Genomic DNA, 13,027 nt, shown 5'->3' with positions numbered 1-13,027 from the left:
AACAGGATGGCTTTAATGACTAATATTGCTTTTCTCCCCATGTGTTTGAAACACATGGACACAGAAGTATAAACCAGGGCTAATGTTAAGCATAATATTTGAGGCTATTGAAAAAAAGTTTTAAATTAAAGCTTTTTGTAATTATTTTGTAGTTTGTGCTGCTCTGTTCTGGTGTGCAATGTAATAAGAGGTTTATGTGAGGTTTGACATTTCTGTCTACTGCCCCCCTTCCATATGGTGGTAGTGTAAGGTGCAAGGTATGTCTAGTAAGAGCAAGAGAGCAGAGCTGTTCTGATGTCTGCTCTTTTTTTTCCACTCATCAGAGCTTGCGCTGTGCTCTCCACGTCGGGCCGCGCCTCCAGCCACAGGTTTGTGCCACACGATCGGTGTCTGGGCCAAGAGCAGCCTGCAGCCCCAGCCCCCCCAACCCTAATCACTATAACAACACACACACAGAAATCCTGCACATTCCAATTAAACTGGACTATAAGAATCTTCTGGACACTGTGCTCACTGTAAACATAGTGTAAGATTCCAGATGTTGATCTTTCGATCTTTAGAGTCACAGAATGTACCAAAAGAATCCTGTCCAGTTTAAGGTCGAGTCTGGCAGGTTTTCACTTTGGGTTTTAAGGGGCATGGGCGCAGTCTTGCCCAGAATCCCTTCTCATCATGGGGATCTAACACGGAATGAGGGAGGGATCTCTGTTGATCACTTACCTGATCTGTGTGCACCTTTGCCCTCTATATGTGCCTGCTTGCACAGCTAACTAAGCTACTGTACACCCTGTCCTCATGCTTGCCTTAGCACTAATGCACAGAGCACACAGCCAGCTCACTCCTACACACATGCACACTGTTACACGCACTCAGCTCGGCAAGATATTATCACATGTACGATAATATCTGATCTAGGTGTGATCTCTCATAGCCAACTGATGAGAAAGATTGTGGGAAAACTGGATAAGTATAATTTAAATGTTTGTTCTTTTCAACACTGCACCCCCACTTTATTCTTATTCCCTATTCCTCTGATTTTTCCTTTTCCTTTTCTCAGTCCTCGAAGTCCCCTGCATCTTTAACATAAATTCAGACACATACAATATATGCACATACATTTCACAGGAAACCGACAGAAATGTTCCACTACTCTGCTAAAGTGAGCAATAAGGCTAAACAACCTAATCAGTCTAATATATGACATGCTGGTAAATACAGTAACAAATATCAAAGGGTTTTAATCAGGCTTATCTGGTTCGTCTGCGTTCATATAAGAGCTGTTTCTCATTCTGCTAACATTAATCTTGTTCCCGTTCTCTCTAGTCATCATTGTCTCACGTTGTCCTTCAGCAATCCACATGGTCAGCTTTAACAGCAGTGATGCTGACCTGAAACTGAAGCCTGCTAGTGCAGCACATGGTTTGTGCTATGTTATGTATTCCTTTCTGCAGCAGTGCTAATGCTAGTGCTGCATTGTATGTACCCAGGTCAGCTAATCACACAGAAGCACTGAGGCAGCAACTTCCTTTGACTTGTAGGGCTTCTTGCATTATTACAGTCGCACAGAATGACAGATGGGCCCAGGTAGCATTAGGACTCAGCATAAACAGTAACGGCTCTGTTGTCATGCTGATGCATCAGTTATTAATAAATGCTTGCATTTCGTTTATTTTGATGGGTTTCTTCTTGATCATTTTTGTGGTCCTAAATTAATGTTCTAATTTAGGTGAAGTGGTGACAAAGAGGAAGTAACACTCTAAAAGAGACTACTCTAAGGAACATTGAGATTTTCACCACTTCCTGAGACCCCCTAAAGCTGCATGTACAGGAGGAAAAGACAGCATTTCCCTAACCTCAAATACACAACCTTTAAAGTCAGTCTTCATTTCAGTACATACAACCAGGTTTTGTGAACGTTTACTATTTGTTATCTGTTTCGACAGTAAGGTCATTTAAGTGCAAGATGAATACAACTGTGTGGATTATTTTAATCCCAGGAATATTCAGTTTGGCTCCGTGTGTGGGTGAGTTACCTCTCTAACTCATCTGATAGCACTGCAATTTCTCTTGCCAAAGCAAACAAATTTAGCAGTAATGAAAGCACTGGCTTTATGAATAAGATAATCATAAAGAATAAATGCATTAACTATTAATAAGGTAAATTAAAGAGGAATTATGTTAATAAGGTTAATATTAAATGCACCTTGTGCTTATTACTTTATCTGTAATACTTAAAGCACGTTTAGCGTTATGGTGCTTGTGTGTGTCTGTGTGTGCGTGCATACAGTATATATATATTGCTAGAAGAGTATAGGATATGAGATAAGATGTGACCTATGAGATAAAGTGAATGTGACAGTAAATAAAATCCCATATTTGTTTACAATGCATAAAGTTCAGCCATTGTTTTTTTCTGTTTAGTTAGATTGATATATTTTTTAATCAAACTGGATCATTGAAACTCGTACAAAACAAAAGCACTGAATCTGTTACAAAGGTAAAGGGATGGGGAAATGCTGTGCGTCTGCAGAAATGCATGGTGAATCTCCTCTGCAATGATGCAAAGAGTAAGACAGGGAGCCACAAGGCTTCCTGAGCTGCTGAGTAATTCATAGAAGTTATTGAGTTGTATGCTTTAGGATGAATATCTGAATGATGATAAACTGGCAAATTGTGAGCTTAAGGCGTTAAGTAGAGGAGAGAAGATGAATCTCAGTCTTGAGGGCAAGAAGGAAAGTGACAAGAAAGGTATAAATTTAAACAGCAGCTAGGTTTCACATTTCCTGTTTTCTGCCATGTGCAAGAGATACGAACATGTCTGATTTAATCAGAAATCTTGTTTCATATTCAAAATTCTAAATTAATTTTATTCTTGCTTTGTTTTTATATTTTCTCTTTTATAATTGTATATTTTTTAACTATAAAGATGCACGTCTTGAAGAGTGAGACGATTCTCAGGGTATTTTTTAAGCTTCAGTAGATGTATTGTATGGTCAAAAGTTTGTGTATGCCTGACCATTGCACCGCCACGTGTTTTTTAAACATACAAAATAACTCCTTATTTGCTGTTATAACTTCCATTCTTATGAAGAGGCTTTACACTAGGTTTTGGAATGTGACTACAGTTTCATATTGTGTATAAAAATCATGCATTTGACAATATACAGAATTACATCTATAGCTTTTCATTATGCACTGAATACACTCCGAGCTGCGTTATTATTTTAAAAAGCGTAACCTACATCAGACAACATGGTCACCATCCCCATTTGTTTATCTGTGTGTCTAAGAAATGTTTTCCTTTTAGTCGAAATGGCTGACATCACAATCTTTCACATGCTTAACTTTATTAGCTACGGCCATCACAAAACCACATAAAGGAAAAAATGCATATTGGAGGCGAGTTGCATATGTTGTTGTGCTAAGAAGAACACCAGCCGCCCAGCAGAGGCGGTGAATATATCCGGATACCTTCTTGGCTTTATTTATAACTGTAAGCCAAAAATGTAAGCAACATATAGCATACAGCCATCTCCCACCACAGTTACTGTACATGTATAGTGACATAAATAAATAGGATTCTGTTTTGCCATTCCTAATCACTTACATAAACTATGCCACAATGAGATAGGTCTGATAAGCCTTGTATAAAAAAATATATATTTATAGCACTCATGCCATTAAGTGAGGTCATGGCAATTCCCATAAACATTGAACAAAAACCCAAGGCCTTAACCACCTTTTAATTTCTTTACTTCCATAATATAGGACAACAGTACCCTATTTGTGTAAGTTAAGATACAAAAAATAGTAAATGTCTTTGTACGGACTTTAAAATATTTTTGTTTATGACAGGCTTAAAACTCACAATCATTGTCTCCTCAATAATAGATGCATGGCCTATCTTTAGGACCATACCAGAGCCCCACTACCTGGTTGATTGGTGTTTTGACTATGGCTCTATTGCTAATCTGACATCTAAAGCTAATCAGATAAGCTACAGATGTCTGCTGTGCTGCTTGTGCACCACTGTTCCCTCATATCTTTCTCTCTTTTGGCTGCAGGCAGAGCCCTTCCATGAGAAAAGCTTCATGTCTCTAGCAAGGAGAAGTTAGTGCCAAACTAGCTGAGACAAGGACACATATTTGCCTGTGGTGTTTTGTGGTTTATCCACAGGGTGATAAATCATTTGTAAAAGTTTCTTATTTCTAAGAAGCTGCAACTACATTCATTAATCCAATCATCCTTGACAGGAGCTAGTATCGCCAATAGCAACTTGCCTAAATTTAATTGTTAGGCATGGTATTGTCTAAAACATACTGGGATGACTAGAATACTCACTGAAGTTTGCTGGTTAGCTAGTAGGTGGAGGGTTTGTGGAAAACACTGACCAAAGATGCAGAGGAAGGATTCTTCCTGTCAAGTAGCAGAATGAAAACCCCACTCCCAGTTCAGCGCTTCATGACTATAAATTATACATTTGAATTAGCAATCTTCTATAATGTGACCCATTCGATTATTTGGTTAAGCAAAACCAAAATCAAGCTATTGACCATGAAGTTCTGTTTGGACCATTAAAATGTATGAATATTATACCATCAGCGGCTAAAGAGATGATAAAAGATGAGAGTTTTAAAGCTACACCCATCTTTAAAGGATAGAGAAGTTGTAGCTCAGACTGTACAGTAGTTATGAGCTGTTTTAAAGAAGGCTCTATTTGTAGGAGGTATTTAAGATCCATCATGTACACAAGGAAAAAGAAAGGCAATGATGGCTGTATGACAACATTATTTCTAGTAAACATCATGTTATGCATCATTTAATGACTCAGCATCCCTGGGCACACAAAAGATATTTAAATGATTATTTCTAACAAAATGTGTGTGATAAAATGACTGCTGAGATAAACTGATTACTGTTGGACTACAGCAGCTGTCCACTTATTGCTTCTGTATCCACAGATATGTCATTATTCTCAGACATGCCTGAAAGGTTAATCTTTCAGAATTTTGGAATGATAAGCCAAAGGCGCATATTCAAGATCAATAATTCATTTTATATTTAAAAGTATTCTGTCTTAACCTCTGGATTTTGGTCTCATTTTATAAAATGATTTATCAAATACTCAGCAGTTCTAACAGAAATCTACTATATATATATATATATATATATATATATATATATATATATATATATACTGTATATATATATATATATATTTTTTTTTTTTATCTTTTAGGCTTTTGCGTGCTAAAAAAATCATTTGTAATCATTTGTGCATGGACAAAAAACCAACATCCTTTACATTGTAGATCTTATCTCCTCTCTGCAGTGCTTAGTTGTGTTAATTATGCACTTGTAATGCACTAAATGAATATGAATATTGCTCATCTCACACATATGTACAACGAAATGCCCTAAGTACTATGTTTAGTTTCATAGTTTCAAAAAAAATTAATGGTATATAAAATGTGTACTATTGTTGTGTGATTTCAGCAGGAATAGTATACTATAGTGCATTCCTGCTGAAATCACACAATAATCTGAGGAAAATCACTGACTTATTAATTTCTTCATCACCTATTTGTGTTTCCTCTGCGTATCATTCGGTCTGTTAGTTTCTTTACATGCTTCTTTACATAGTTTGCATGTCTTTAAATGCAAGAGAAGAAGCAGATGGTAGCTTGGTTGTATTTTCAGCATGACTTTTTACACTTACACAGATAAAGTGATGATACTGATGGTGCTCATGGCAGCAGTTGAATGAATCATCATTACTTGCTTTCGAATCTTTCATTACAACCTTCTTTAATCCTGCTGGATCTCTAAAGTTCAGAACTCAGCTTACAAACTATACTAATCATCATGATTCTATCTGACATTTGTTATCTCTTAGTATTAGTGTCAACTGTAAGAATAGCAGAAGGCAGCACACAAACCCGAGAACATACAGTATGATGTATACTGTATATCTTTTATAGTGAAAAAAATATGTTTCCTTTCATTTGGACCTACTCACATTCCAGGGCAGATTGTGGACCAGTGAGATCCAGGGCTCCCTTTTAAGTTGTACACTGATGATAGGAAGTGGGATGAGCAGGTTGTGCATTAGTAGGCCACTCTTGGACCAGGGAACCAACAAGAGGTTACATTCTTCTCCCTGGCTCTGGGTGCAGTAGTGCAGCAGACTTTCCTTTGTCAGGAAGTAAGAGGCATATAATTTCTGGCCACCCTGCTGGTTCTCTCCTACTGTTTGCCACAGCTGCTCCCAGTAGTGTTTCAGTCATTTGTCTTCCTTTTATTTTTGCCTGGAGTTACCAACACTGGCTGCCTGGTGATGCATTTAACCCTGGTTCTGACCTCCTCTCCCTGTGCCAAGTATTCTGGGGGGACTCTGGGAGGTTCTTTTGGGGCCTCATCGGCCATCTCTGAGCATTTATGGGCCTCACAGTAGTGTAAACTGGGGCTGAATTCCTTTTCCCTGCTCTCCGTGGCTGATGGCATGGGTGGCCAGGGTGCATACCAGTGCTCAGACTTAAGAATCTCATCCATGGCCACCTTCTCTGCAACTTTGTCTGCTTAGCCATTGCAGTTTCAGTTACCTCATTAAAGTCCACAGTAGAGTGTCATCCTATCGGTGCCACAGCTCAGGAGACCCACTTGTGGAATTTAGTCTGGAGCATGCTAAGATTTGTCTATCAACAAACAAATGAAACCCTAGGCAATTTCTTCTACAGTAGGCGGACGGTGTAGGCCAACTGTACCAGCAGCAACCGAAAATGCGTTGCTATCATGCTGTGGGTTGGGCAACAATTACAGTACGTGGGTCTTAAGTTTAATTGTTGCTTCTTGTAGGTGCTGCGGCAAGTCATTGGTTATCATATGTTGTGGACTGGTTTCAGCATATATTTTAACAAGGGGTCCAGATCTTTACATACAGTAGGCACAGACAGAGGTAAACTGGTGTCAACAAAAATGTTCTATTTTTTTAGTGAAAACAGGGGGAGGTCTTCTAAAAAGAATGTGAAGTGCTGATTCAGAGTGGAGGATGTTGCAGAACCAGAAACCAGGATACCTAGGTGGTTATGGCTGTGGGGTACATTAGAGGGAGTGTGTTGCTGTTGGTGCTGTCTGCAGCACCAAGAGAGATGAGCATAAAGACATGGGAAAAAAACGTACCTTCCAACTGCCGCAGTGCCCTTTTGCCCCATCGTCCCAGGGAGGGTAAGTGGCTGCAGTGATCATTGCACACCAGCTGTGCCTCGCCTTCCCTGCGGTCATGTGCTTCAGGAATAAAAAACAGGAAATAAGTTGTAATCAACCACATTTGAAAATAACAGTAAACAGTAAAATCCCTGTAAAATCCTTGAGTGTTTTCTTAAATATAAGCAACAATAAAAGCAAATTTTCATGAAAAAAAATAAAAAAAATGTAAAATAATAAATTTTTGTTCTTCAGAGGTTATTTAATTTTTTTCAGGAAAAATACTTCATTGTTTTTTGGTCGAAGACCAAAAATCACAAATATGATCTTTATCTAAATGCAGCATTATTGTACAATTTTGTTGTATATATCACAGAACGTTTTATCAGAGCAAAAATTGAAATGAATATAAAATTTTACTGGTAATTTACTTTGCATATCCCTGCAACGAACATATAGAAGTAATCTACATTTAGAATGTTGCCTCTTGCACACCTCTTAAGGGGTTAAGGGCCGTGCTCAATGTTCCAGCTGTGCTACAAGAGGGCAGTAGTGCTTGTGGTCCAGCTGCAGGCTGCAGAACCTTAATGAGCAAGTCAGAGGCAACAGTGGCAAGGAAAAACTCCCTGAGCCGAAATAGGAACAAAGGGAATTGAGAAGCCGAATTAAGGTGTTGAGCATTATAGTAAGCATTAATACAGTGGAAAAACAATAAGCAGTCCAGTCACCATTATTGGTGTCAAAAATAATGGAAATGGTGGTTACTGTACGAGAAACATACCTGCAGAAACCATGTGAAAGCTCCTTTTAATATAAAACCTGATTCCATTCATCTTCCTTTGACTCATACAATACCCATGTTTATTATGATGTGCTTTTATGGAGCGAAACTCAAATCATAAAAATATGCGTTCTGTGTTTGGTTTTATTCTGGTTCAGGGTTCATTTATTTTGAAACCGTAAAAAGATTGGGGTTGATTTAAAGGACATGGCAGAACAGAAGGAATATTATTTGACCTTTTTGTGAATGGTTTGTCAAAGAAGACATATTTTATTGCTCTATTGTGCTGCGGTTGGAGTATTGTGTAGCCCAGTTTAGTATTGGGAGAGCAGGAGAGGGAAGAGAAATGCTCATATTGTGTGGTGTTGGCGGTGTGTGTGAGAGAGCACATATGGGGAGCGGCCAATCCCTCACACTGCTGCAGACACTCAGCATCTCTCTACACCGATCCACTCGCATCCTCTTTCCTCCTTCACCATTCCCTCATATTCATTCACTTGCTTTCTCTTTCCCCTCCTTTTCTGTGTCTGTCTTTTCAGTTCGTTTCTGTTTCTCTGCTTTCCCTGTCCTCCTTTTACTCTCCGTCTTTCTTTCCCTTACACTATCATACTCAATCACTCGCTCCACGCTGGTTCAGTCTTTGTTCTTTGGAGCACTTTTTATCTGTGTGAATGGAAAGCACGGTGTTTGCTTGTTTGAATGTGTGAGCTGGAGATGAACTAAAGTGCAGGTTTGAGAGGGTCAGAGTCTGTCTAGGACCACAGCTGTAGGACCCAGGGTGTGTGGATCAGAACTCTAAAGGGTAAGTAAGTACTATACACTCTGGGTAGCACTGGTTTGCTTGTCGTTTCATGGTGTTTTATGTTGTGTGCATGTGAGCTGTTACTAATCCTCCATCATGTGTGAGGTAGCTGTAGTGTAAATCTGTGCCATGCTGCAGTCTGAGATCTTGTTCTCCTGCACAGATTTTGTTCTTGATTGAGATTAGGTCACGGTTATGCTCAAGATCTATTTTTAGAATAATTCCTATGGCAGTGCTTTATTCTGGCAACGTTGTGGTCTATGTTTAAGTGCTTCTTCATTAATGTGTCTCACAGATGAGGCAAAATAAAAGGAAAAGCCAAGATTTTCTATGCAATTAAACCAAATAATGCTATAATATGTTTCTCTTTTTCTCTCTCTCTCTCTCTCTCTTTCTCTTTGACTCTCCTGTGCTCTTTGTTGGCTTTAAATATATAGAAAGTGTAGAAAGTGACTTCTGTCAATAAGAAGCAATGATTCGGAAAAAGGAAAGGAAAAAAGGAAGGAGAACTGTACCAAAGAACACTTTTTTTTTAAAACAAGGTCAAACTGCATTTAAACTTTTTTAGATAATTAGATAAAGGGTGTTTATCTTTGTGTGGAAAGTATGATAGCGATCTCTTGTTTGGCTTTACCATAAATACATAATCACATTTTTTTCCTGTGCAACTGCACCCTAAGCACCTGACATTAACACAATTGTTTTGTTGAGGAATCCTTAGGTTAACTTGCTAATTCTGTAGATATCAGTATGTTTCAACCTTTTATTCAGTCCCAGTTTGGAGCCAAAGTGACTTAGGTTGAGTTTAGGGCTAGTTTTACTGTAAGTTTAGGTTTTCACTAAGATACGAAGACAGTTGTGTGTGTGTGTGTGTGTGTGAGAGAGAGAGAGAGAGAGAGAGAGAGAGAGAGAGAGACTCTCTCTCTTGTGTGTTTTTCACCCTCGTAGCAAAGCAGTTTAATTAAGTCTCACTAAAGAGCTCTTCGGAAACTGATACGCACCATCACCTACCTTAACACAACATGTATTTTTCTTTATACAACTACAAGTCTCAAATATATTGAAGAGCGATTCCAATTTGCAATTTGGATACACCTACACACCTACCACATAAATAATAATAATAAAAAAATATATATTGTCAATATTGCCAGGTGAATGAATGGTTTAAGGTGGTGGTGGTGGTGGTGGTGGTAGCACTGTCTAACACTCCCTTCCAAATCTCTCATGGATGCTCAGTTGGAATGTAATTTGGTAACTGTGAAGGTCAAGAAATTCTAATTCCAATTTTATCCATCATAAAAGTGAGAGGAAAAGGTACAGAAAATAAGAATAAAATGCAAAATAAGATTTAAAGAGATAAAATACAGAATAAAGAAAGTCGGATCTAATAGGTATGTGCAAGGGAAAATATAAAAATATAAAAACATGGCATATTAAACCATTCAGTGAGTCCAAGAAGAGACCACTAAAATTGGGATAGAAATGTTTTATCATACTGTAGTATAAAGCGGATCAGGCAGATTAATTTTATTGATTTGCAATTACACTTAATAAGTTGTGTCGATGAAACCGGTTTATGATTTTCTTTTATATAATTTTTCCGCTTCGAAAGCAGGTGACATTTTGGAATTGAAAATATATATATTTTTTACAATGATTTCACTGATAAAACATTTGTCCCACTATTTAGGGTAGTGATGCTACGCTTAGGGTTTTTTCTTTTGTGTGTGTGTGTGAAACAAAGACACCAGGATAATGAGCAGTTTGTCAGTATAGACCATTTCTTTTTGTCAACAAGCTGTTATGCAAATGTATTTATTTTTTAATATATATCCATAGTCTGACTTACTGCCTGGTGCATTTGCTATTGAGATGTTATTAAGAAATAAAACATGGAGTGTTTTATGAATGGCAGAAAGCATATAGTCTGGTTGGGTTTATGATTTGTGATTTTTGTAGTTCGTCTGCAACTGACATACATTAAGCCTTTATCTATGTGGTGCTTTTTGCAACAATTAACTGAGTTTTAAAAAGAAAATATACAACTATACAGTATAATAGTGCTACATGCTTACCTTTAAGGAATTGTAAGTAATCTCAAGGGAAAATTGTATTTTAGGGAAACGCAAATGAAAAAAAGGAACTTTTAGAAAGCTGTGCGTGCCAGCCGAGTTTAGTTGAGTCAGGGCAAGAAACAGTGGCGTGCTGGTTTCTAGATTGTACTTCATCGAACTGTCCTATTTAAACTCTTGCTCTGTGTCTATAATGAATGCTGGTATACAACACCTTTACATTCTCTCTCGCACTGTTTCTCTTTCTGTCTCTCTCTGACTGTATTGTGGTAGTGCCTTGACCTTGAACATGACACAGTAGTACATTACTTCTGTCAAAACTCAGATTCGACAGGACAGTGTATTGATGTCCTGTATCGATCCTCGCAGGCGCCACATCCCTGCATCACTATATCTTAAAGGACAAACTCCGAGAAGACCTACGAGTGTCCGTGTCACTTCTACCTTCAAACAACTCGTGTACTTTGTTTATGGCTCTTCCATTTGCAGTGCGCTCTGTCTGAGGTGGGAGTGCATTAGTAAAAGTGTGTGTAACGGCTAGTATCTGTAATGTGCTGACGGGATGCTGTTTGTTTTTGTGCCTGTGTTTCCAGAGTACGGTCGCTTTGAGGCGAAGATTCATGACCTGAGAGAGCAGATGATGAACCACAGTATGAGCTCTGGATCAGGATCTCTGCGAACCAATCAGAAACGCTCCCTCTATGTCAGGTACAGACACACAAACACACACCTACCAGTATCTGCTGATGAAGGTCAGATATAAAAATGCATTAGATTGCTCAGTTAATGCACTCACAGATGCTTCACTTTCTCCAGACTTCACTGTAAAATCTGTTAGAGAAACAGAGCTGAATCCTGCTGATGCAGAAGTCTGTCAGTAGATGTGTACTCTCACCCAAATTCAGTGACGTGTGCACCTCGAAAAAAAATATATAAAAAAAATCAGCAGCTCTACCTCTGTAGGTGAAAGATAAATGGCCTATAGAACAGCCCCTTGCTGATAATTTGGGTAATAGAGAATGGTGAGAGGACTAGAAAGAGAAAGCTAAGCTTGCTAAATGTAGATCCCACTGGGACTCATTTACCTACTGGAGAGCAACAGCCTGGTGTTTCTAATGTTGCAGTAGCTGAGCAAGGCTATAGATCAGCTCTCGTGACTGCATGCAAGATAGATAGACCTCTCTGCTGTTCTCCTTGTTCTAACCTTATCGCCAGCCTTAACTCTTATCCCAAAGTCCAATGGTGACTCTTGAGGATAGATTTTGACACAAATTCAGACAATAGTTAAGCCCTTATCACACTGGACCTATGCTATACCCTATTAGTTTAGTTAAAACCCAGAGCATTTTAGATGTTTTTTTAAAGAAGCATATATAGGGCTCAGGATTGTGCAGAATAGAGTGACATTGAAAAATAAACAAATAAAGGCCTACATATTTGTGACGTCATTCCTATATTCCAGTAGTGGTAAAATGTATACATGATAAAAGTAATGATAACATTTCGTTCTACCTGACATATCCGAAAACCCAAATGCACAGTTTGAAGTTTAAAGTCTGAAGCCTCCCCTTTATTACACACTGGCACGACTTCCATATAAGCACATTTACATTTCTTTACTTACACATTAACCTACGCTGGTTTGATGGCACGTACTGTATCGGTGCCCTTCAGTTTTGTGGTTGTATTTAGATTTTACATTACAGCAAATCATTTTAACAGACCTTTGTTTAACTGTGTTTAGAACAATTAATATAATTACCCAGATTTGCCATGTTTTCCAACAAAATCCAGCCAAACTACATTTCTCTAGGGAGGAAAAATACATTTAGATACCTTGCTACATAGTATATGCTACACTTTGTTTATGGGAAATCATTTTAATTTTACTTCGGTTACTTGCCATAAACCAAACCTTTGTAGTCATAGAGATTTTTAGACCAATCTAGCGATCTAATTAATCGTCATGTTTGCTGCTCCTCTGTCCCAATGGGCCTCATTATTTAAATCATAGGTCGCTCAGGAGGTTATTAATATTTCATCAGAATTTTATTTGTATACATATGTGACTGAAAGCTTTATGACTTTAGACTTTATTAGCTGCAATATTGTAGATATAATGAATGGCTGATGTATGCTTGGGCTTTGCTTCACCTTCCTCTTAGA

At 38.2% G+C, this 13,027-nt stretch overlaps 1 protein-coding gene across 29 annotated transcripts in view; it reads left to right on the top strand.

Annotated features, from left to right (window-relative positions):
* The window catches only part of dlg2 (discs, large homolog 2 (Drosophila)), a 277,019-nt gene that overhangs the window by 246,336 nt on the left and 17,656 nt on the right, over positions 1 to 13,027 (top strand). For 19 of the 29 annotated variants that reach the window (XM_053515546.1, XM_053515547.1, XM_053515542.1 and 16 more), the window contains 2 exons: positions 324 to 368; positions 11,455 to 11,569. In XM_053515546.1, the coding sequence (XP_053371521.1) occupies positions 324 to 368; positions 11,455 to 11,569 (160 nt within the window). Of the gene's footprint in view, positions 1 to 323; positions 369 to 1,882; positions 2,025 to 8,578; positions 8,787 to 11,454; positions 11,570 to 13,027 lie in introns of those variants that run through there. The other 10 variants (XM_053515556.1, XM_053515568.1, XM_053515567.1 and 7 more) reach the window with 3 other exon arrangements.

This window comes from Clarias gariepinus, chromosome 17, assembly GCF_024256425.1.
Source record: "Clarias gariepinus isolate MV-2021 ecotype Netherlands chromosome 17, CGAR_prim_01v2, whole genome shotgun sequence".
NCBI lineage: Eukaryota > Metazoa > Chordata > Actinopteri > Siluriformes > Clariidae > Clarias > Clarias gariepinus.
Note: the sequence above shows the minus strand (reverse complement) of the source record. Positions and strands in the feature narration are given on the sequence as shown.